Genomic DNA, 23,613 nt, shown 5'->3' on the forward strand with positions numbered 1-23,613 from the left:
TCTGTAAAGGAGTTTTCTGGAAAGTATTTAAAAGCACAAAATGAACACCGCAATAAAAAAGCTGCTTTGTGCTTAACTTTTGCCAATTTCCCTGGATGTGTACATAGACTTCTCTTTTCACCGAACTTGCAAAAGTCCCAGACTCAAGGCTACGTAATCGTCTTCCATAAGCGGCCGCCCTGAGCAATCCTGTCCACAATTAGCTGCTTGTGGTTGCTACTAAACTGTTCCTCATGAGTTATTTCACAACATTATTGTTTTGCAGCACAACTGGAGTGAGAGTGCTCGGAAGGACCAAAGAGGTTTTGTGTGTCGTGCCCCTGCCCCTAGAAGGGATGTTCCTAAACTGCGCACCAAGTAATGCTGTGACTCTCCTGGCACCTCGAATTAAGGAACACCTTTCACATCAAAACCGACACACCTCGGATAAAGTCAGCATTGGCTGATGCGCCAAATGCCCTCCTCTGTCCCCGAAAGCCGGCAGCGAAGCGGCGAATGCCCCTCCAGTCACTGCGCTCCCCCTTGCCCTTGACCCTGGCTGGGCGAGGGGTTCCATGCCCGGGTTCTGAGCCTCCGGGAGAAGGGATGGCGGGAGAAGAGGGAGGGCTTGTGTCTGCTGGGGGATGTGGGAAGTAGGCGCTAGCCTGTTTCGCGGTTTTTTAAGCCCCTTGGCGTGCCCTGACCTGAACAAGAGGGAGTCAACTGCTCTCTGGAATGTTCTGGGAGAAGGTGGGAGACTGCTTCCAGAGGAGGCCTGTGGGTGCTGGAGGGCACCGGGGCGGGGGGTGGGGTGGGGTCACGCAGGGGGAGGTAGGGCCAGAGCCAGGAGTGGCACGAGGGAAGCTGAGGGCCGAGGTGATGGGCGCGCGCGCGGGGGCTGAGGCGGGCGGGTCGGGCTGGCAGCGAGGCAGCTGGGGCAGCCTGGAGGGCGAGGGGATCCCTCCCCGCGCGGCAGCGGCGACCTGACCGCGCGGGCGACTGAGCCGGGGCTGTCAAGCGAGCGCTGGGGGCGGGCGGGAGGAAGGGGTGGAGGTGCGAGGGGAGGAGGGCTGGCACCGGAGCGCCGCGGTGCCGGTGCAATAAAAATGCATCCCATGGAACTGCCCATGGAGAAGGACGGGACCGAGACGCGGCAGCAAGAGGAGGTGGTAAAAGCGGAGGAGGACGCCCAGGAGGCGGTGGCGGCGGCGGCGGCGGCCGGGAAGTGAAAGGTCTCGCAAAGTTCAGCGGCTGCTGCGGGCGCCGAGCCCCGGGCTAGCGGCGGAGGAGCCCTCAGGACTGCTCCACGGGGCAGCGCGGCCAGGCCGGCTATGGTCCCGGGGCTCCCGCCGCCCCCGCGGTGCCCGGGCCCCTCCAGGCCGGTGCGCGAGGGTCATCCCGCCGCCCGGAGCGGCCTCAGCCCGCAGCTCCCCGCCGCCGGCGCCCACTGACCGAGCCTGGCGCCCCAGGAGGAGGAGGAGGAAATAAAGAGCCCCGATTCCTCCCAAGGACTGTTGGCGCTTCATCCCACAGCCGCGAGGGCTCGGCTCCCTCTCGCACCCGCCCGGCTCGGGTCCTCCCGGCTCCTCCCGGCCATGGGGAGCTGCGCGCGGCTGCTGCTGCTCTGGGGCTGCTCCGCGTTGGCCGCAGGTGGGTGGTGACGCTGCCGGGCCCCCACCCCCCTTCCCTCGCTCCTTCTGTTCCCCTCCTTGGGACTCGGGGGTGCAGGGGAGTGCTGGCTGAGAGCGCCGAGCTCAGCTCCCAAGGATGAAATGAGTGGCCATGTTCCGCCTCCTTCCCCGGGTCTCCGCAGTTTAAAATACTATTGATTTTTTTTTGCAACTGCGATACACATGCCCTTGGATAACCCGATATCCTGGGTGCGCCCTGTCGGAGATATCGCGACCTTGGTTTCTTTCTCGGTTAGGGCTTGTAAAAAACTGCCTCTCCACTTTGTCAGGGAACAAAGGACCAAGCTCGCCATCCCCCGGCCCTTCATGGCCTGAGGAATGATGGGGAGGGGTGGCCCAGCGACCCTGGGCGCGCGTGGGCCTGGGTCGCTCTCTTGTTGAGAGCGATTGCCGTCGTCCCCGACCTCATGCTGGGTACTAGGGAGCCAGGTAGGAACACCTGGGGCGAGGTGAGTGCCCCCTCACCGGGGCCGTGGCTGGAACTCTGTGAGACCCCGGGTTGGGACGATAGGTGGTGATCTCCCCGGGTTTCACGGAGCTGGCTAGCCGCCCTTGGAGAATTGGTACCCTGGCCGAGGCTCCGCAGGAGGTCGGAGGCGGGTCTGCTTCCTGTCTCGGTAACTGGACGGCTGGCAGAGGAGCCGTCAGATGCGCTCTCCCTCCCACTCCTATTCAGGCTTCCTTGGGCTGCCCTTGGCCACGGTTTCTAGCTTGCCATTTCTCAATTCGGACCGCTTCTGCTCCTCTTCCTCCCTCTTGCAGGGCACCTGGTCTCCAACTAGGCGTAAGTGCAGTTCAGGGTGGAAGGAGGAAAGAAAGTGAGGGATCTTTGATGAGCTGGTCTCTCAAACGCATCTCGCTTTTGCTCCAGAAAGGGCAGTGTGGGCTGCAGGGATGGACTGATGGAGAGAGAGCATTGGCACACTTCACTTCTCCCTTCCCTCAGCTTCTTCCCTTCCGCCCCCAGAGACCCTGGCACGAAGTAAAAGCCAGGCTTTAGAAACTGCATCCCAAATCAGTAAGACTCTTAGGAGCATCCTTGGTACGCTGTAGATATCCTTGATATGGTGTCCACCGATTATTTATCTGGCGCCAATCTTTTCTGAACTTCGGCTTGGTTTGGGCGGCATCTAAAATTATTCCCAGTACTTTCCCCAAGGAGCATGGGAAAGTCTAAGCTTTTACTTTAATTCTGCTAATATGCACCCCTGCCTGCACTTTATGTATGCTTCCCCAGCCACAGAATGAACTTTAATAAACCTTTCCCTTTTCAAACCATATTATGGCAAAAACATGCAGGCAATTAAGAGGTTGTAAATAAATATCACAAGGCAAGTGTTTCAAGTCAAAAATACTTGTACAGGCAGTATATGATTTTCTCTGAAATGCTTTACGGGTGAGTCATAGCACACTGTGTGTTTGGGAGGTCCTGGCCACGAGCAACTGTTGCACCAGCTAATCAGAAAAGTGGCAGAGTCCAGGCATTTTGCACACTTGTATTTGACATTTAAAAATATACTACGGAAGCCCTTTCCTTTAGCTGCAAAGGCTATGTGAGGTTCGTGATAGTTAATGAGTGTGTGAAATGTCTCTTTTTCAGTCTAAGCTGTCATTTGGCTTCTCCAGCTGCACAGTGGTAACATTTCAGAGGTGTTCTCTCTTAAGAGGCAGCAACATTCAATTTGCTGGAATTTGGGGTTTGACTTCTTTTCCTTCTTTCCCTCTCTGTTTCAACTTTTAAAATAGATAATTTTGCTTAAGGTATTGATAATTAAAATGACAAGCCCAAATTAAAGGATTACATTATCTAGTCAGGACGTTGACAGGTGGAAAATGTTGATCATTTTAAGTAATTTTGAAACATTAAGGGCTGTTGGGCCTTTGTTTGAGTGGAAGTGTATGTTTCTTTAAGAAGGTGTTTCAGTTCACAGATAATGTTTAAAGGTGCTATTAGTGGCTGCCAGACTGTAAACATTCTCCTGTTAAGCAAACAGGTAACTACTACATAACCTGTCATAGATAGAAGCACTGGAGAGGCAGAGCGCATGTAAAAGAAACTTTTCTATCATATGGCAGTTTAGAGGGTTTTTTCTTAGTCTCATTTACCTAATATTAAGAATAGATATTGCACAATTGCACATCTGAGCTCTAATAGTCTCTAGCTTTGCCTCCCTAAATGCGATCCCATTGTATTTTGATTAACTATCGCATATTACTTTTCCTAGGAAATTGTTTTTATCTTAAAAATATAGTAGATTTCTACATTTCCTCTTTAATGAGTTCTCATAAATATGTTAGGTAATACTAAGGGCTCAAATTATATTTTAAAGACTAAATTGAGTGATCTTGAAACTATTATTGGTTTTGGGTATTATTTATGTCATGACTTCCAAAACAAATGAGTGTATTTTAAATATAGAGACTATTCAGAAAGCAAGAAAAGGTTAGGCCCGCTATTTCTACCCTAATGTTTCCACTTTCCTTCCTCTCACCCTTTAGTAAACGGAAGTGATTTTATTTTCTTTTGTGTGAATTTTACATCCAAACATGAAACACACTTGCAGACACACACATGCACATTCATACACTTGCATATACAAATAGTATAAATGCGGAACAGTCTTCCTGCTCAAATTTGGTAAAATATCCTCTTTACTGACAGTCTGGGGCTCTATGGGGATAACCTGACTGTTGAAGATGGACTAGGTGGACAGAAGAGCTTTCCAGATGGGTATGTCTTGAATAACATATGCTTTCCCTTCTCTAGGACTGAATGGAGTGGCTGGAGGGAGTTCCCGCTGTGAAAAAGCCTGTAACCCTCAGATGGGCAATTTGGCTTTAGGGAGAAAACTCTGGGCAGACACCACCTGTGGTCAGAACGCCACTGAACTGTACTGCTTCTACAGTGAGAACACTGATCTGACTTGTCAGCAGCCCAAATGTGACAAATGCAATGCTGCCCAGCCTCACCTGGCTCACCTGCCAGCTGCCATGGCAGACTCATCCTTCAGGTTTCCTCGCACGTGGTGGCAGTCTGCTGAGGATGTGCACAGAGAAAAGATCCAGTTGGACTTGGAAGCTGAATTCTACTTCACTCATCTAATCATGGTGTTTAAGTCCCCCAGGCCAGCAGCCATGGTGCTGGACCGGTCCCAGGACTTTGGGAAGACATGGATGCCTTACAAGTACTTTGCAACTAACTGCTCGGCGACGTTTGGCCTGGAAGATGATGTTGTCAAGAAAGGAGCTATTTGCACTTCTAGATACTCCAATCCTTTCCCGTGCACTGGAGGAGAGGTAAGGGCACATGTTTAACTCTACACTGCAAGGAAGGTAGAAAAATGTTACCAGCCCACATTTTTTTTTTTTAAAGCATGAAGGTATACTTGTAGTAACATGAATGAAATTAGAATTTTTCATGAGCTTTATTTGTCATAAATGATTTCTCACCCTTAGACATGGATGTGTAGTCATTTTCAAGAAGGTTGCCCACTGGCTAGGTTTCAGTTGGAATTCGAAGATTTAAATTTTTTTTTCATTTTAAGAAAGAGGAGATATGTGACACATCATTTTACTTTAGAGGCTTAAAAGGCTACTGATTTCTTCAGTTAGTGGGACACTTTCTGTGCTTCTGAAGGGGCAAGATTTACTGAGAAGGCCTATTCCTGGAACCTATGCTGGTATCTTCCTGTAACAGTTAATATAAATAGGAAGTAAATAAAAACAAAGCCAAGGGAGGGAAAAAAAAATCTGTTTGTCAGAAGGATACTTTTGTATAACAGAGGAGTTTTATTGTTAAGATTACAAAAGGCATAGCAAACAAAAGAGAGAGTTTCTTTTCAGATGCAGTAGTTCTTTTTAGACACATAGACACATGGATTCCAGCTTAAGGTCTTAGGTCTATTCTGGGCACAAGACCATCTCAATATCATTCTGCAAAATAGCCTCCTTAACTACTAATCCAATTTCTGAATGGTTACTCTTTGTTCTGTATTTCCCCTCCCCTAAGGGAGAAACATGTCTTTTTAACTTGTATGGATGTACCTAGAGAGCCCACACCCCCAACTGTGATATATAAAAACATGGAATTTAGAGAAAATTGAGTGAAAGCAGATTAAGAGCATCATACACCTTCAACACGTAGATCAAGAAATGTCAATGCAGAAACAAAGAAAAGAAAGAGTATAATGTTTCGAATTCTGGCAACTGACACAAACACAGAGACTAGACAGTTCTCATCTAGGGATGCTTTTTTTCACCACTACTCCTAGGAAACACTTGGCAATGTCTGGAGACAGTTTTGCCCGGGGTAGAGGGAGGACACTGTTGGCACCTAGTGGATGGAGGCTTGGGATGCCACTAAGCCTCCCACAGTGTGCAAGACAGTACCCCTTCCACTCTCACTCCCAACGAAGAATTATTAGCTCAAAACGTCAACAGTGCCAAAGATGACCAGGTGTTAAGCATACATTCAATGCATGTATTACAATGGCTACAGAGACTAAGATAAACACTCTTCTAGAAATCATTTCTATTACTCTCCACAGCCTTCCCAGGTGATTATATTTAGTAAACATTTATTGAGCCCCTACTATATGTCAGGCACTATACTATACACAGTGCTGCTAATTCTGTCTTTGGTTTGGGGGAAAGGGGTACTTGCCGGGGACTGGATGGAAAGATTGGTTTGGGAGCTTCTTTTTCTTCCGACTACTATAAACACATATGGGCTTTTGCAGTGTAATCAAGCTACTTCTGGGTACACTCTGGAGACCAGGAACGGTGCTGCTGGCACCAGAAAGAATCAAGTAGGATGTGGCACAAGCAGCACACAGACTATTTTCCATTCTTTTTCTTCTTTCCAGTCTTCCCTAAAGTTGGCTTAATATTGAAAACCTGTATTGGCCCTGTCAGGATGGATATTTAAAAAAATGCCAGGACAGGAAAGAAACAAATAAGTTAGACTTATTGTTTTCTTCTGTGGAGAACACTTTGTGTTGCAAATAAATGAATGGCTTGAACTCTCAAAGGTGCTTTGGAATCGGTCCACAGGCTGGTATCAGTTCCCTACATCTCAGTGCTACTGGGCCCTGTGTATCTATGAAGTAGCAAAAATAGAGCTTCAGTAACCAGATGGCAAGCTTGCTTGCTTAGCAAATATCACACTGAATGTGTTACAACGGCCCAGTGATTATTTAGAGATGACTAAAGTAACATTTCTTATCTTCTTTAAAGGCAAACTACTTCTTTTCATCAGTGCTTTCATCAGATTTCAAGGAGACACTAAAGTTTATGTTACGCAGATCTTTCCATGCGCAGTCACCTTTTATAACCAGCTTAAAAAGTTTTTGTTGTGGTTGTTATTTCAGCCGGCTTATATTTCCATGGTAAGAAGAACTTGAAGTGCCACCTGATTCTATCTAGAGCATTATTTTTGCAAGTGTGCATTAAACTCTCATAGAATTTCTTCCCTTCAGAGACAGGTTTGGGGACAAATCTTTTCCCTCCTGAGCTGGAGTGGAGAAGAAAGCCTTCCTCGAAGATAAGGACCCGAGGAGGCCTCCTTGGCAATGAGGCTCACCTACCTCTCCTTTGTTGCTTTGGAATATTAACTAGTGCTGAGCTACAAATGAATTTTACAACATAGCTCTATATCATCAATCACTATTGGAAAATTGGGTGATCAGAAAAATAAGCAGGAGTTCCCATCATGGCTCAGTGGTAACCAATCTGACTAGTATCCATGAAGACGCAGGTTCGATCCCTGGCCTCGCTCAGTGGGTTAAGGATCAGATGATATTGCAGTGAGCTGTGGTGTAGGTCACAGATGCGGCTCAGATCCTGCACTGCTATGGCTGTAGTGTGAGGCTGGCAATTGTAGCTCCGATTTGACCCCTAGCCTGGGAACCTCCATATGCCCTGGGCGTGGCCCTAGAAAAGCTAAAAAATAAAGTGAAATAAAATAAAAATAAAATGACTGTAAAAATTAAAAAAGAAAAATAAGCAAATTAATCTAGCATCAAATACGTAGTCTCAAATTTCATTTACTCTGTATTTTTAATACTATAGACCTGCATCTTCCTCCATTCTAATTAAGACCTCTTAGGACTTCTCTGGGTATTATCCTACTACTCAGGCTAACGTAAGTATCTCCCAGACTTAATTTGTTTCCATTGTTCATTCTAAAATATTTCTTTGGGATAAGGCCTCAGAGAGTTCTGTAGCTTCACGTTTAAGAAATCAGATACATCCATCTTCAGAGCTTGAAGGCACTAGTCATCTGAAAGAGGGTTTTTAAAATATAGGCCCCCAACTTCACCCAGAGTACTTTTAAAAATAAGTTAAATCTACTACACAGGAACTTTCTAAACTGGTCGGCAGTTTTGAAGAATGGGATATGATTATCCTAAAATGTGACTCCTTTGCAGGAGAGGAGGCTGCAGCTCAGAGGTAAGGCAATTTGCCCAACGACATAGTCAGTTATGTGACGGAGCTAGGACTGAATTACAAGCCTCTGACTGTAGGTGTAGTATTTGTTTCATAAAACCATGTTCTTTGTCCAGAGACACATGCCTGCCTTTCTCCTTGCTCACTCTCGCACAGTCGTCATTCATTTGGATGTGACCCGAAGGTAAAAAAAGAACGTACCAAACAGCTTGCTCCTGAGCAGGAATGTCCTCTGAGATGTCAGTGATGCTCTGGGAATAAACGCTTCCATGGTCAAAATAGAAAGACTGACTGGGTCTAACACGATCAGACATGTATAAATACATAAATAATCTCATTATGTGTCCTGGGTTTCCAAGGGGGATGTATAGGGAGGGACATGGCCAGACTTCCTTGTCCATGCACTTCTCTTTTTGCGCAGCTCTGCTTACTCTCTTTCTGGACTCTAGAGATCCAGCGAGCACACTTGGGAAATGCAGGGGTGAAAGTATTAAGTGCTCCCCAAATCCTGGTAAAAGGCGCAGGCAGGGGGAGATGTTGTTCAAGGGGTACAATGTGTCGTTCACACGACAGGAATAAATTCTGACAACAATATGTAGATCATTAACGAGACTTGATTGTATACTTGACATTTGCTAAGAGGGTGGATCTTTTTTTTTTAATTGAAGTAGCAAGAGGGTAGAGCTTAAGTATTCTCACCACACACACACACACACACACACACACACACACACACACACGCCAAAACGTGGTTGACTGTCTGAGGCGATGGGTATGTATTAGGTTGAATGTGGCAGTTATTGCACGATATATTGTTATATTGCATTGATATTGCATCAGTGTCTATCAATTCATCACGTTTTACACCTTTACTACATACCATTCTTAATTTTCAAATATAGGTTAATTAAAAGAAAAAAAGGCACAGCCAGCCTGGTGCTTGGCATGGTCCTGGGAGTGGGGTGGGGAATGAGGAGGTAGAAAACAAACAACTAAGTAGAGTATACAGTAAGCCAGAGCGTGCTAAGTACTATGGAAAAAATAAAGAAGGGCAGGGGATGGGGAATGCTGGCAGGGAAGGGCTTGCTGTTTTTAAAACAGATTGAAGGATTTGTGTTTGATGGAAGAGACAGGGACAAGAACTCTGAGTTCCTGGCAAGTTTTCAGGAGTGAACAAAATCTGTAATTAAGGGTCTCATTTCTTTCTATCTGTACATATGGGAAAATGAAGTTCTGTATTAAAATGACAAACGCTGGTAAAAATCCCTCTTGCTAGGGTTTCTTAAATGAGAGCATTTGAAAAGGAACCTGAATGTCATCAATGGAAAAGCACATGACTGATGAGTAATCTGAAGCCTGGAGAGAGTTAAGTGACTTGTGTACAATTACTCAGCTGAAATCCGTGTTTCCTGACTTCTAGCCCAGTGCTATTTCCACTATACTAGTCTGAGATTCCTCTGTGCCAAGCCATGCAGCGTGGAAGATACAGAACCTATATACATGCCTTTCCTTCTCGGTCCTTCCCATATGCCAGACATTCTACAGAGTGCTCTGCATCCTTTATTTTCACAAGAACCCTGTTAACTGGGTACCAATATTGACCCCATTTTGTCGACAAAGTACCTGAGACAGTGAGTCAGAGCAACTTGGTCAGTTTAAATAAATAATGAGCTAATCTATGCCAGAGCTGGGATGATTAGCTTGCTTTAAAATTATTTATATGATTAGGTTTTATTATAATTCCAAAATTTAAAAAGACAAACAAAACTAAATTGCTGTGGCAATGATTAAACTATAAAACCTACAGTTTCGTTGATAATGCGCAACATGGTTGTGTGAACCTTGCATAATGAAGCTAATATTTTTTTACATCAGATAGAAAAATAAAAGTAAGGACTCTTTGCACTTAATGTTACTTAGATGATTTAAAATTAGTTATATGGGTATCACAGCTCTTCAGTACCATTTAGCATACTTTCTATTTGATTGGTTTATTTGTTGGAGGAAGGGAAATACTTTTTATCTATTGCTAACTGCTTTAAGTAATTTTCCTAGCTATAGTCATCAGTGTATTAACATTATGCTTTGAAGCTTATTCTCAGCTCTAATTTTGTTGAACTTCCTTGAAAATAAAATGTCGTATATATTTGTTTAGAGTGCTTCGATTATCCACACCCTGGGGCTACTCCCTTCCTGTAGGGGCAGGGCTTGAGACTTGTAATAGCACATTAAAAAAAAAAAAAATGCCTTTAGTTTAACCCACAGGGTGGTTATCAATTAAAATTATTTGAAGAAGCTGTATAAAAATTGGAACACACCTAGAGATTAAATCAATAAACTTTGATTTATTGATTTCAAAGGCTAGATTCCCCACCCAATACCTTCTTTCCAGCTATTACCAAAAAAAAAAAGAAAAAAAATCTGTTTCTCATCTGATTGTTTCACATTTCATGGTTTAACTTTGCCAATAATTGCTTGAAATATTCTGGAAACTTTGAGAGATCTGATTGCAAAATGCTGAGTAGTAACTGATGATTCATGTTGAAAATTTAAAGCCAGACAGTGAAAAGCAGACACCTGGAGGTCAGGTGTATCTGGGCATACAGGGCAGCTTCCTACCAGGGAATGGAAAGCACAACCATTCTCTCTCACTGTATTCACTCTGCGGCTCCCAGACCCCCAACCTCTGTACCTAGCACAGATCCCCAAAAGGCACAAATGTCCAAAATACATTTGTGGAATTGAATTATATGAAAATAACTATAAAATGATAATATATATAATCATTAAATTATAATGTTTATTATGTTGGATATTACACAACTCCTAAGTATCCTTTGAAACTAGTCATGATTTGTTCCTTCTTACTACAAATATTTATATAGTGTTTCTTATGTGCCAACTATTTTAGGAATTGGGGATTCAGAGCAAAAAGTCAAAAATTCCTTCCCTTGAGCTTATGTTCTAAATGTAAGGTACTAAACAAGGTAAGTAAAATATATGGCGGATTAGATAGTAATCGCTGTTAAAAAGGCAGGGAAGAGGGCTGGGAAGTAGGGAGGGGTTGGAAAAGTTTAGGCAGGGCTCCAAGGGAAAGTCTCCCTGGGACTTTGGAATAAGGACCTGAAGGGAAGCAGAAATGAGTTGTGGGCATATCTAGGGGAGGAGCAGAGGCCCTGAGGAAGGTGCCTCATGCTGTTAGGACAGCGAGGGGCTAGTGAGGAAGCAGAGGGGTTGAGGTGCTGTGTAACAGGTGAGGTCAGAGGTCAGAGAGAGAAAGGGAAGGGTGGGAGATTATGTGGAATCTCATAGGTCGGTGCCTGGGCTGCCCAGGATTACACCTAGATCACTGAAAGCCTGCTGATTATTTCATAGCCTTCCCTTTCATTCTCAGAGTGGTCCCGATTTGGACCATAAGTTACTATAAAGTCGCTGGGTTTTATTCTGAATGATATTGGAAACCATTGGAGGTTTTAAGCAGACGGGCAATATGATTAATTTATTTTTAATAGGATTTCTCTGGTGTGTGTGTTAAGACCAAAGGAGGAAGCCGGGAGACCATTTAGAATGCTGTTGCAGTAATTCAGGCTAGATCTGATGGTACGTGCATAGAGGCTGTGGTGGAAATGGTGAAAAGTAGTCAAATTCTGGATCAGTTTTATGCATAAAGCCAACAGCACTTGCTGGCAGGTTGGAGGTAGGCTGTGAGAGCGAGAGAGGCGAGGATATTTTTAGCCTGAGCACCTGGAAGAATGAGATAGCCAGTTACTGAGGTGGAGAACTCGAGGCGGAGCAGATTTGGAGAGGATGGCCAGGAGCTCATATTTGGGCATGTTAGGTATGAGTTGCCTGTGAGACATCCAAGTGGAAATACTGAGTAGGCAGTTGGATCTGTGAGTTTAAAGTTCAGAGGAGAGGTCTGGACTAAATATATAAATTTGGGAGTCATGTGTAGAGATGATATTTAAAGCCGTGAAACTGGATGAGATCATCAAGGGAGTGGGTGTGGACAGAAAAGAGGAAAGTCCAAGAACTGAGCTCAGGGGAGGATCAAAGTTAGTCCATCAATGCTGCCATTACCAAAAACACTTTTGCACCTTCCAAGGCTTATACAAGAACCAGTCTTACCAATCTGTGGTCCAATGGTGGTTTAATTAAGCAACAGCATGAATGTGAGTAACATCGACTTGCCACAGTTGAAACAGTGGGTACAAATTCTAAAATGAAAAGTGAAAGGAAAGGCAGAGAGTCGCAACTTTAGGTTTTCAAAAGATGAACCAAAACAAATAGGGAGAAGTGAAAGCACTGAACAGACAATGAATGATGATAGAAAAGGGAGAGAGAACAGTGTGGTGGAGAAATACACTTTTGAAAATACCATGCTGAAAGAGAAATGCTGATTTTCATATTTTAACAGCCTCACATTTTATCCTGACTCTTCCAGCTTTGACTCCTTTTTTGACCCCAAATCCCAGGGATAGGAGCAATTTTGGGGGATGATTAAAAAAAAAGTTGTTTTAATGCCGAGCTATCACCGTATTGGAAGTGAAATTAAAATATAGCATTGTACCCATTTTACCTGCTTAGTGTGTTGTGAAATTTGATTTGCAGAATGTGATGGAGAACATCTACCTAAGGTAACAGTGCTGTGCAATTAAACCTATGGATGTAAAAGTATTTACATTTTCAGAGTCTCAAAAACTATTAATGTTTTAATTAATGTTTACTGTGTTCATGTGTAATCTGTTAAGGAGGAGAAGAGAAAACCATCATTTAGACACCATAGCGGAAAGTGCCAGTTTCTCTGTTGGGCATTTTGCATACATTTCACTTTATCTCTAAGAAACAAATTCTTTTCCCGGATGGTTTGTCTTGTTAACAAAGAAAATCAAAATAATGACTCTCTTTCTATGTCATACTTCACTTCTCTTCCTAACTTTCCTGCAACTGAAAGAGGAGCAGAAGTCTTTCAAGGCATCAGCTATGTTTGCCAATGTTACTTTACGCTTCGTAATCACAGTTCCTAAACCAAGCAAAAAGTTATGAAAAACATTCAAATGCTTTCTGTGTGACATCATTTGCACTAACACTCTATCTTTCAGCAGCTACTGAAAAAGGTTTCGGTGTTTTAAAATTAAATTGAAGAGAGTAAATTTAATCACACTCTTAGCTGCTTCATCTCCATTAAGAATTTGTGTTTCTTTTTATTTCAGCCAACCTGACCTTTCCGAGGTCTTCAAGGTTTTCCATCAGTTTCTTTTGTAACCGATGCTACATTTCTCTTATATGCTATGTCCCAATAAATAACCCCCTAACCCCACCCCACCTTCAAATAAAAAGCCAAGGTAAATGGAGACCACACAAACCAGTGCTCTGTCAGAAGAACTAGGCACCTCACTTTCCAACAACCCATATTTCCCATCTCAACCCACTCAAAGGGATAGGACTCTACACTCGCACTGCTGTAACAGTAGCTCCCTTTCTGATGAGTATCAGAGATCAGAAGAAGAGGGATCCTTTCTGGGGCAGGGGGTAGAGTGAAGTGGTGTAGTTTGCAAAAACATAAAACTTCTGCTTTCCAAATCCCTAACTCCCTTTCTTCCCACAGCGTTATAAATTCCTATTTTTTTACTTCTGGCCACTTTTCTGATTTTTATTTCTTCCCTCTAATAATCTAGTTATGTCACATTAGGCCACTTCTTTTATCTCTTCTCTGGCCCCCAAATACCTATTTGCATGCAAAAATAAATGATACCTAGCTTGCTCCCATGAATTTCTCTCTGGAATCTTCTATTTGTTCTCTCAAGACCATTGCCCCCTTGTCTTTCCATCACATCCTGATTCTAGATCAATTCTGCTGTTTGCCTTCTTGCTCCTCCAGCTAAACAGCTGAACACTAGTGGGGAAAATAATAACTGTGCTGAGAGACGCCTCTACAAATTGAGGTTTTCCAGCCTGAATTTGGCCCTCAGATTGCTCTGGAAACCCTTTTTCCTTCAGCTCCCTTTCGTCCCTTTCACTTCTTTCAAAGTGTCTTCTCTCCCTAAGACCCCTTCTCACACCTGTTGCTTGCTCTCAGCCAAAGAGCTTGCCTGTTACCTCACTGAGCAAATAAAAACCTAAGCAAATGGCATCCCTACCTCACCCAGAAAGGCCCGTCAAGGTAAAAACTGAAATCCATTCTCGATTCCTTTCCCTCCTTCACCCAGCCTTAGTCTTTCCCCAGGGCCTTCCCATTCTGCTACTGGAGTCCCTCCTGAGTACGGATGCTTCTCTCCATCCCTACAGCTACGAATGGTGGTGCAGACTATTCTGTGTATTATTGCAATGTTCTCCTGAAGGTTCCTCTCTATTCTGACTTACTTGCTCCCCAATCTATTCTCTACACCACACTTGGAAGGATTTTTTTTTTTTTTTCTTTTTTGGCTGCCCTGTAGCATATGGAGCTCCTGGGCCAGGGATCAAATCTGCCCCAAGTTTCAATTGTTAACCCACTTTGCTGGGCTGGGGATCGAACCTGCCCCCGATCCTGGCACTCCAGAGATAACACCAATCCGCTTCTGCCACAGTGGGAACTCCTGAAGGATCTTTATGAAATCCAAAATGGCACATCTCTGCTTGAAACCCTTCAGTGACTCTCCAGTTTCCTTATAACCTAGTCCAACTTTTCTTTCTTTCTTTTTTTTTAAGGGCTGAACCAGTGGCATATCAAAGTTCCCAGGCTAGATTTTGAATCAGAGTCACGGCTGCCTGCCTACACCACAGCCATAGCAACACCAGATCCGAGCCACATCTGTGACCTACCCCACAGCTTGCGGCAGTGCAGGATCCTTAACCCACTGATAGAGGCCAGGGACCAAACCTGCATCCTCATGGCTACTAGTTGGGTTCCTAACCTGCTGAGCCACAGCAGGAACTCCTAGTCCACATTCTTTAAGGTGGCGTGCTCTAGGCCCCTTCTGAATGCCCAGTCCCTCATCTCTCATCTCTGCCTCTTTCCTCCCAGCCTCCAGCTCTATCTATTGAACTACTCGTATTACCGCAAGGTGCCATGCTCTTTTTCATCCTCTGACCCTTGCATCTTTTCCCTGAGCTCTTCCTCGCTTCTGCTCCTCTCCCAGAGTCCTATCTCTCATCCACTTAGCTAAGTTGTTGCTCAAGTAATTTTTGGATGGATGAATGGAAGGATAGATAATTCCTACTCATCCATAAGGACTTTGCCTAAACTTCACGAACGCTTCCCAGATTCTGGGTTAGGTGCACTATATACGTGCATCACACATGTGCACCCTTAGCACCGGTTCACCTCTATCTTGGCATTTATTACATTGTTGTACGAGCTCCTTGAGATGGTCTAGACCACACGCCAAGAAACACTACCCTAGCATCCAACATGTTTCCTGACATCAAATAGCTGCTTATCACATACATGAACTCTGAAGCATCATTATCATTAATATTATCAGTAATAACTATCTATTGCTTTTTGCTATTTAATTTATGGGGGAGTACCTGGTGTGCTGACACCCTAAGTGGTCTGAGAGATGACTTGCTAAATATCTGTTAAGTTAGCCATTTAGTATGACAGATCCTAAGGCAGACAGTTGATTAGTACAATTTCTCAACACGGACAGTGTTCTTCCATCCCTCTGCAAACCCAAACCACAGGCTCTATTCCTAACCTACAACGGCCTGGCGTGAAGGGTTGCAGTTTAGACGTAAAGGTACAAATCTGTCAACATTCTTGGAAAGCGGTGGAAAGTACATGGAAAGTTGACCGGGGGATTTTGTTGAGTTTTTTCCTCAGTATCATTGGAAATGACTGGAGAGGGGCTTCTGCTTCTGCTGCTGCAGTGCTTCCAGGTGGGCTTTTTTCCACAATGCTGGGCTAGGTGCAGGGTGGTTGTTTTGTGATTCTGGAGAACAATTACCTGTGACACTACCTCTGGATAAACCTGTGCAACTATTTGGTTCACTCAGATAAACTGCTAAGCTTGTTATTCCTTCTCCCTAAGAACTGCTATTTTGGGAGGACCTGTTGTGGCTCAGTGGGTTAAGAACCCGGACGAGCATCCCTGAGGATGTGGGTTCGATGCCTGGCCTTGCTCAGTGGGTTAAGGATCCAGCGTTGCTGCAAGCTGTGGTGAAGGTGGCAGATGTGACTCAGACCTGACATTGCTGTGGCTGTGGCTGTGGCCAGTAGCTGCAGCTCTGATTAGACCCCGAACCTGGGAACTCCCATGAACCACAGATGCAGCCCAAGGGGGAAAAAATTATTTTAAAAAAACCCAAAAAAACTGCTATTTCAAGTAAGCCAAATCCTACTCACCTTCATTTCTTGACTTAGGAGGAGAAACTAGCTTTGAAGAAAGGTTTATTTAAAGAAAGAATATTTATGCTTTTCTTTGAAGAAAAAAAAAAACCAAAAAACCATCCTAAAATACAAAACTTGTAAGCTATGCTTCTTTCCTATTACCGGAGCTTCATTGTAGTATAGTCCTGACTCCAGGGTGTTCTGTCTGAGTGGGACTTTCATTTATTTTTAAATAAATTTTATTGGAGTATGGTTGATGTAGAAAGTTGTGTTAGTTCCAGGTGTACAGCAAAGTAAATCAGTTATACAAATACACACATCCATTTCTTTTCCGATTCTTCTCCTACATTAGCTATTACACAGTATTGTGTAGACTTTCCTGTGCTGTGCAGCAGGTCATTGTCACTTATCTATTTTATATACAGTAGTGTGTATATGTCAGTCCCAATCCCCTAATTTATCCTTCCTGCCCCGCATTTCCCCTTTGGTAACTATAAGTTTGTTTTCAAAATATTTGAGTCTTTCTGTTTTGTAAGTTCTTTTGTATCACTTTTTGTTAGATTCCACATATTAGTGATCTCATATATGTCTTTCTCTGTCTTACTTCATTTAGTATGATAATTTTTAAGTCCATCCATGTTGCTGCAGATGGCATTCTTTCATTCTTCTTGTGGCTGAGTAATATTTCATTGTGTATATGTACCACATCTTCTTTATCCATTTCCTCTGCTGATGGACATTTAGGTTGCTTCCAAGTCTTGGCTACTGTAAATATTGCTGCAGTAAACACTGGGATGCATGTATCTTTTTGAATTATTTCTCCAGACATATGTCCAGGAGTGGGATTACTGGATCATCTGGTAGTACCATATTTAGTTGTTTTTTTTTTTTGTCTTTTTTTTTTTTTGCTATTTCTTGGGCTGCTCCTACGGCATATGGAGGTTCCCAGGCTAGGGGTCCAGTCGGAGCTGTAGCCACCGGCCTACACCAGAGACACAGCAACTCGGGATCCGAGCCATGTCTGCAACCTACACCACAGCTCACGGCAACGCCGGATCTTTAACAAGGGCAGGGACCGAACCCGAAACCTCATGGTTCCTAGTCGGATTCGTTAACCACTGCGCCACGACGGGAACTCCCATATTTAGTTTTTTTTAAGGAACTGCCACACTGTTCTCCATAGTGATTGCACCAGCTTACAGTCCTATCAGCAGTGTAGGAGGATTCCCTTTTCTCCACACCCATTTGCTGCTTGTAGATTTTTTTTTCTTTTTTTTCTTTTTTAGGGTCGCACCCTCAGCACATGGAGGTTCCCAGGCGAGGGGTCAAATTGGAGCTGTAGCTGCTGGCCTACACTACAGCCACAGCAATGCCAGATCAAAGCCACATCTGTGGCCTACACCACAGCTCACGGCAACATCAGGTCCTTAATCCTCTGAGCGAGGCCAGGGATCGGACCTGCATCCTCATGGATCCTAGTTAGATTCGCTTCTGCTGAGCCACGACGGGACCTCCACTTGCAGATTTTTTGATGATGGCCATTCTTATTGGTGTGAGGTGATACCTCACTGTAGTTTTGATTTGCATTTCTCTAATAATTAGTGATGTTGAACATCTTTTCATGTGCTTTTTGGCCATCTGTGTGACTTCTTTGGAGAAATATCTACATAGATCTTCTGCCCATTTTTGATTGGATTTTTTTTATCATGATATCAAGCTGCATGAGTTGTTGGTATATTCTGGCAATTAATTCCTTGTCAGTCGCTTCATTTGCAAAGATTTTCTCCCATTCTATGGGTTGTCTTTTCATTTTGTTTATAGTTTTCTTTGCTGTGCAAAAGCTTTTAAGTTTAATTAGGTCCCATTTGCTTATTTTTGTTTTTATTTTTATTACTTTAGGAGGTGGATCAAGAAGGATATTGCTGCAATTTATGTCAAAGAGTGTTCTGCTTGTTTTCCTCTAAGAGCTTTATAGTATCTAGTCCTGTGTTTGGGCTTTGAGTTTATTTTTGTGCATGGTGTTAGAGTGTTCCAACTTCATTCTTTTACATGTAGCTTTCCAATTTTCCCAGCACCATTTATTGAAGAGGCTGTCTTTTCTCTATTGTATATTCTTGCCTCCTTTGTCATAGATTAATTGACCATAGATGTGTAGGTTTATTTCTGAGCTTTCTATTCTGTTCTACTGATCTATATTTCTGTTTTTGTGCCAGTACTATACTGTTTTAATGACTGTAGCTTTGCAATAAAATCTTAAGTTGACTGGGACCTTTAAACTGCTGTCTCTTAAAGTATAAAAAAAAATCACTGAAAGGTAGAGAAGGGATTTCCATGGAAAACTGCACATGTATGAAAAGAGCCAACCCTCAGAATGGTTGGAAAGTATGGTTTGGTGGAGAGAGAAAGGAATCAGGGAACACTAGGCCAACCCTAGAGGCTCAGGTCAGATTATACAGGGTCTAGTGTGTGAAGTATTTTGGACTTGATCCTGTGGGTAGTGGAGAGCAATCAATAGTTCTTCTGGGTAGGAATAACATATAGAGCTGTTTAAGAAAGACAACTCGGGGAGCAATGTGAAAGAGTCTTGAGTAGAACATACAAGATTAAACTTAATAGTGATAAATTCTTCTTTGCAAAAATCAGTTGTGCTACCATCAACGAGGTGTCACTTATCAACTATTTATGTGAAAAAGACCTGAGGGTTTCGACTGACTGTAATCTCAATGTGAGTAACAATACATCATGACTGCCAAAAAAGCTAATGCAATCTTAGGCTGCATTAATAGAAGAATAATGCTCCAAACAAAAGAGAATAGTCCTTCTGTTGTGTTCCCTAGTCAAAGCATAGCTAGTATATTATGTTCAGGTCAAGATATTCCTATTTAGAGAAAGCTGAGCAGAATGGGTGAGATCAATTAGAAACCTCATTATATAATGAACAATTAACTTCGGATATTTCGCCTATGAGAGGATTTATGGATGTTCAGGAATTGCTAGCATTCTTCAGATGTTTGAAGAGGGATTAAATGGACTCTGATGTTTTCAGAAGGCAAGGGTTTGACCAAAGAAAGGCTTTCTTAAAAACTGGCTGTAGCCAAAAGACAAAGTGAGATCCCTTGAGTTTCTCATCCCATGAAATGCTTCAGCAAGGGCTGAATGAGCCTCTGTGAGAGATGTTACAGAGAAGATTTGCGTACGGATTTGGAGGTTTGTCCTGGGACCCTTTAATGTCTCTTCCACCTCCGATACACAGAACATGCCACAGAAAATTCTTTATATCCAAACTACTCCAGTAGCAGAGGTCTTGTGTTGGATACTGCTTAGCTAGTGTCTTCCTGCTAGCTAGGGAGATGCCCTCAATTTGGGGGCAAACTTTTTGAGGCGATCTCATTTCTTGCAAAATAAGTGGTCCTTATTCTTAATAACTTAACATAAGAAAGCCGCTTAACTGCTAAAGAAAGGGCTGACAGGAGAAAAAGAAATGGGTCTCTACTCTGAGTCTCTTACTTTGTAGTAATAGATGATCTTACTTACAGCTTATATTACTAGATGCAATGTGGTAGCATAAGTGTAGGAGTTGGGGTTCTATATCAGGTCCATCAGCAGGTTCTGGTGGTTGTAGGTTGGTTCTCACCTCCACTATTACTTTATTTATTTATTTATTTTTCTTTTGCTTTTTAGAGCTGCGCTTGCAGCATATGGTGGTTCCCAGGCTAGGGGTTGAATCAGAGCTGAAGCTGGGGGCCTAGACCACAGCCACAGCAGTGCAGGATCGGGCAGTGTTGGATCCTAACCCACTGAACGAGGCCAGGGATTGAACCCACATTCTCATGGATACTAGTCAGGTTCATAACCCGCTGAACTACAGTGGGAACTTCCATTGTTGCCACTTTAATTCAAGCTACCTCATTCTCATACCCAGACCTCTTAAGTAGCTTAAACAGATCTCCCTTTAATTTAGGGTCTTAGACTCTTCATTTGTAAATTGAATCAATATGAGAAAGGGTAAAATAAAGCACATTTAAATGTGTTTTATAAATGGCTAAGTACTATATAAATGCTAATTGTTATTAACAAGAGAATTCAACTACATTATTAGTGAAGTGGACTTTTGGGTCAGTTCATCCAGTCATTCAGCAAACATTCAGAATGTGTTTAGAACTATCTCAGGCTCTGGGGATACAGTAGTAAACAAGAATAGACACAAAATGCTAAATTCTAAAGCCCAGGCGCGTGACTTGCAAATAAATCTTTTTAGAACACAAACCACTTTTAAGTAGGGACATCCCATACCAACACTGACTAGCTGTCAGTGTTTTTCAAGAGCATCAAGGATCTGCACTTTTCTTAGTGCTTTTAGACAGATAATTAGTTAGAGAACAACATCAGTCTTGGCCATTTAATGGTACATAGAACGAATTATACACTTTTTATTAGCCGAGAGCCCAGTCATCTTTACAAACAGGCAAAGAAGACTAGGAGTTAGATTTAGGAAAAAACGAACGAATCAGATGTACAGTGTTTCTTCACTCCATATTTAGTTCTACATATCTCTTGTGACTCTATAGATTCTTTTAAACTACATTATGAATGTCAAGTACAAGATAAGGAACTAAGTTTTAAATGATACTTTAATTTTCATTTATGCATTTATTTTTTTCATGGCCATACCTGAAGCATATGTAACTTCCTGATCTGTAGCTGTGGCATTGCTGGATCCTTTAACCCATGGCTGCCACGCCAGGGATTGAACTCATGCCTCTGCAGCAACCTGAGCTGCTGCAGTTGGATTCCTAACCCACTGCACCACAGAAGGAACTCTTAGAGATATTTTTAGATGGCAAAGTTATGTTAAGACACCAGTATGAGCTTAAAGTAAAACTTCTTATCAAAACTGAAAAAAAAAGGTATCCACCCACATCTTGTTGATGTTTCAGACTCAAGGAGGAATTCTCAAGTGGTCTCAGGAAGAGACTCCTCTGTAGTGAACAGAGAGTGAGTGAGCAAAGTTCAATTCCTGGCCTCAGTCTGTACTTTCTATTTGGACCTGCCTTTATTCTTTTGTTAAGAATAGATACTCTTCATGATTTTGTACAGTAGGTTTGTTGTTAAGATTAATGATTTTTTTTTAAAAAATAATATGCTTGAAAAAGTCTCTCTTGATGTCCTGTTCAAGTTAGGGAATTATAACATGTTTAAAAGATTATCAATTTGAAATACAATAACTAGAATAGGTGGAAAACACCTGTTTTCTAAGAACTTTATAAAATACACATCAGACACGTGTGAAATTCATGGGCCAGAAGTTCAGTTCTGCTCCTTTTAGTTCCCCCCTTGTAACAGCTCATTGAGAAAGCACATAGCTACTTCCGGATGGTCTAGCAAGTGCTGTAAGTGTAACTGGAGGATATGTTACTTGTGGAGCTGGCCCCTGGTACTTTCATCCTCAAAGGTCGTTTTAATCTCTTGGTCAGTTTCCAACCAGTCACTTTGATCACTTCAACTGCTTATGGAAACAGGGGGAATCAATTCCGTTCGTACAGAGCTACTTAATATTTAGACTGCCGTGGCCTCCTCCCAACCCCTCTTTGTTACCTCAGCCTTACCTGCCAGTTTGCCTGGTAGTTTGGGTGGTGTTTAACCAGAAATATTATTTTCTCATGAACTAAATAATGTAATGACAAATGCTATGGGAATATACAGATAATATCACAACATTTTATTCAGATATAGAAGGGATTCTTTCCTCCCCTTCTCTGCCTCCCAAAATAATGGCGTTAGAACTGCAGTCTTGCCTCCTGTTTTACTATGATTGTAAATGAGTGCTCAGGAGGCTACACAAATAATATTTACACAGTGAATTCATTTTTTATTTTCATACCACTGTCTCCATTTATCAACTCAATTTCTTCCCAAATAGCTGTTTTGAAATACTATAGATTTTTTAAAATCTGAATATACCTTAGGTTACAGAAACATCTTTGAAATGCATTTGGATTGAAAAAGAACTGAAAAAAAAATGTTCAGCAGTAGAGATTAGAATTTGTTTGACACCTTAGAGGGGGAGATGTGATGAAATTAGTGTCATCAGGAGTTCCTGTCTTGGCGTAGCGGAAATGAAACCGACTAGGAGCCGTGAGGCTGCAGGTTCCATCCCTGGCCTTGCTCAGTGGGTTAAGGATCCGGCGTTGCCATGAGCAGTGGTGTAGGTCGAAGACACAGCTCAGATCTGGCGTTGCTGTGGCTCTGGCCTAGCCTGGCAGCAACAGCTCCAATTACACCCCTCACCTGGGAACCTCCATGTGCCGCGGGTGCCGCCCTAAAAAGACCAAGGACAAAAAAAGAAAAAGAAATTAGTGTCATCAATAGCTTACATATATAAATAAAACAGAGGTCATCTGCTACCTAGCCAGAGTGGTAAATGGTCTAGAAACTATGTGATATGAGACACTGCAGATATTTTACCTGGAAAATTAAAGTTAAACTGGAGTTCCCATTGTGGCTCAGAGAGTTAAGAACCTGACTAGTATCCATGAGGATGTGTGTTTGAAGGACTTCCTTATTGAACTTTTTGAAGATAAAATATTTTGTATAGTTCCAAGATCAGTATTAGAAGTTACAGAGGACAGATCCTAGCTTAATACAGAGGACTTTTTTTTTTTTTTTTTGGTCTTTTTAGGGCTGCACCCGAGGCATGTAAAAGTTCCCAGGCTAGGGGTTGAATGGGATTTGTAGCTGCCAACCTACACCACAGCTTAAGGCAATGCCAGATACTTAACCCACTAAGCAATACCAGGGATTGAACCCACATCCTCTTGGATACTAGCTGGGTTCTTAACCTGCTGAGCCACAGTGGGAACTCCCAACACAGAGGAAATTTTTGATAATTAGAACCATCAAAAAATGAAACATGCTGTCAGATGAGGGTATGAGATCCAGTAGAGACTAGATGGAAATTAGCTATTCTAGCAGAACGTACAGCATTGAGAAATTTGGCCTAAATGGCCTCTATTCTGCTCCGATTTAAAAAAAAATATTTCAAACTGTTTTCTAACACCATGTTTAGCAGAGCTCGCTCAGTTTTCAGGAATTAGGGAACAACTGAAATCCTATGTATGATGGATTTTTCTTATTCGGTTTTATATCTAGAGTACCCAGCACAGTGCCTGATACATAATAGTT

The 23,613-nt window shown here is 42.9% G+C and overlaps 1 protein-coding gene across 4 annotated transcripts in view; it reads left to right on the plus strand.

Annotated features, from left to right (window-relative positions):
• NTN4 (netrin 4) overlaps positions 305-23,613 on the plus strand; it is a 113,552-nt gene continuing 90,243 nt past the window's right edge. The window contains exons 1-2 of one of the 4 annotated variants that reach the window (XM_021092743.1): positions 305-729; positions 4,438-4,967. In XM_021092743.1, the coding sequence (XP_020948402.1) occupies positions 624-729; positions 4,438-4,967 (636 nt within the window). In that variant the 5' untranslated portion in view covers positions 305-623. Of the gene's footprint in view, positions 730-836; positions 856-1,024; positions 1,630-4,437; positions 4,968-23,613 lie in introns of those variants that run through there. The other 3 variants (XM_021092741.1, XM_021092742.1, XM_003481747.4) reach the window with 3 other exon arrangements.

Source organism: Sus scrofa, chromosome 5 (assembly GCF_000003025.6).
Source record: "Sus scrofa isolate TJ Tabasco breed Duroc chromosome 5, Sscrofa11.1, whole genome shotgun sequence".
In the NCBI taxonomy this organism is placed as follows: domain Eukaryota; kingdom Metazoa; phylum Chordata; class Mammalia; order Artiodactyla; family Suidae; genus Sus; species Sus scrofa.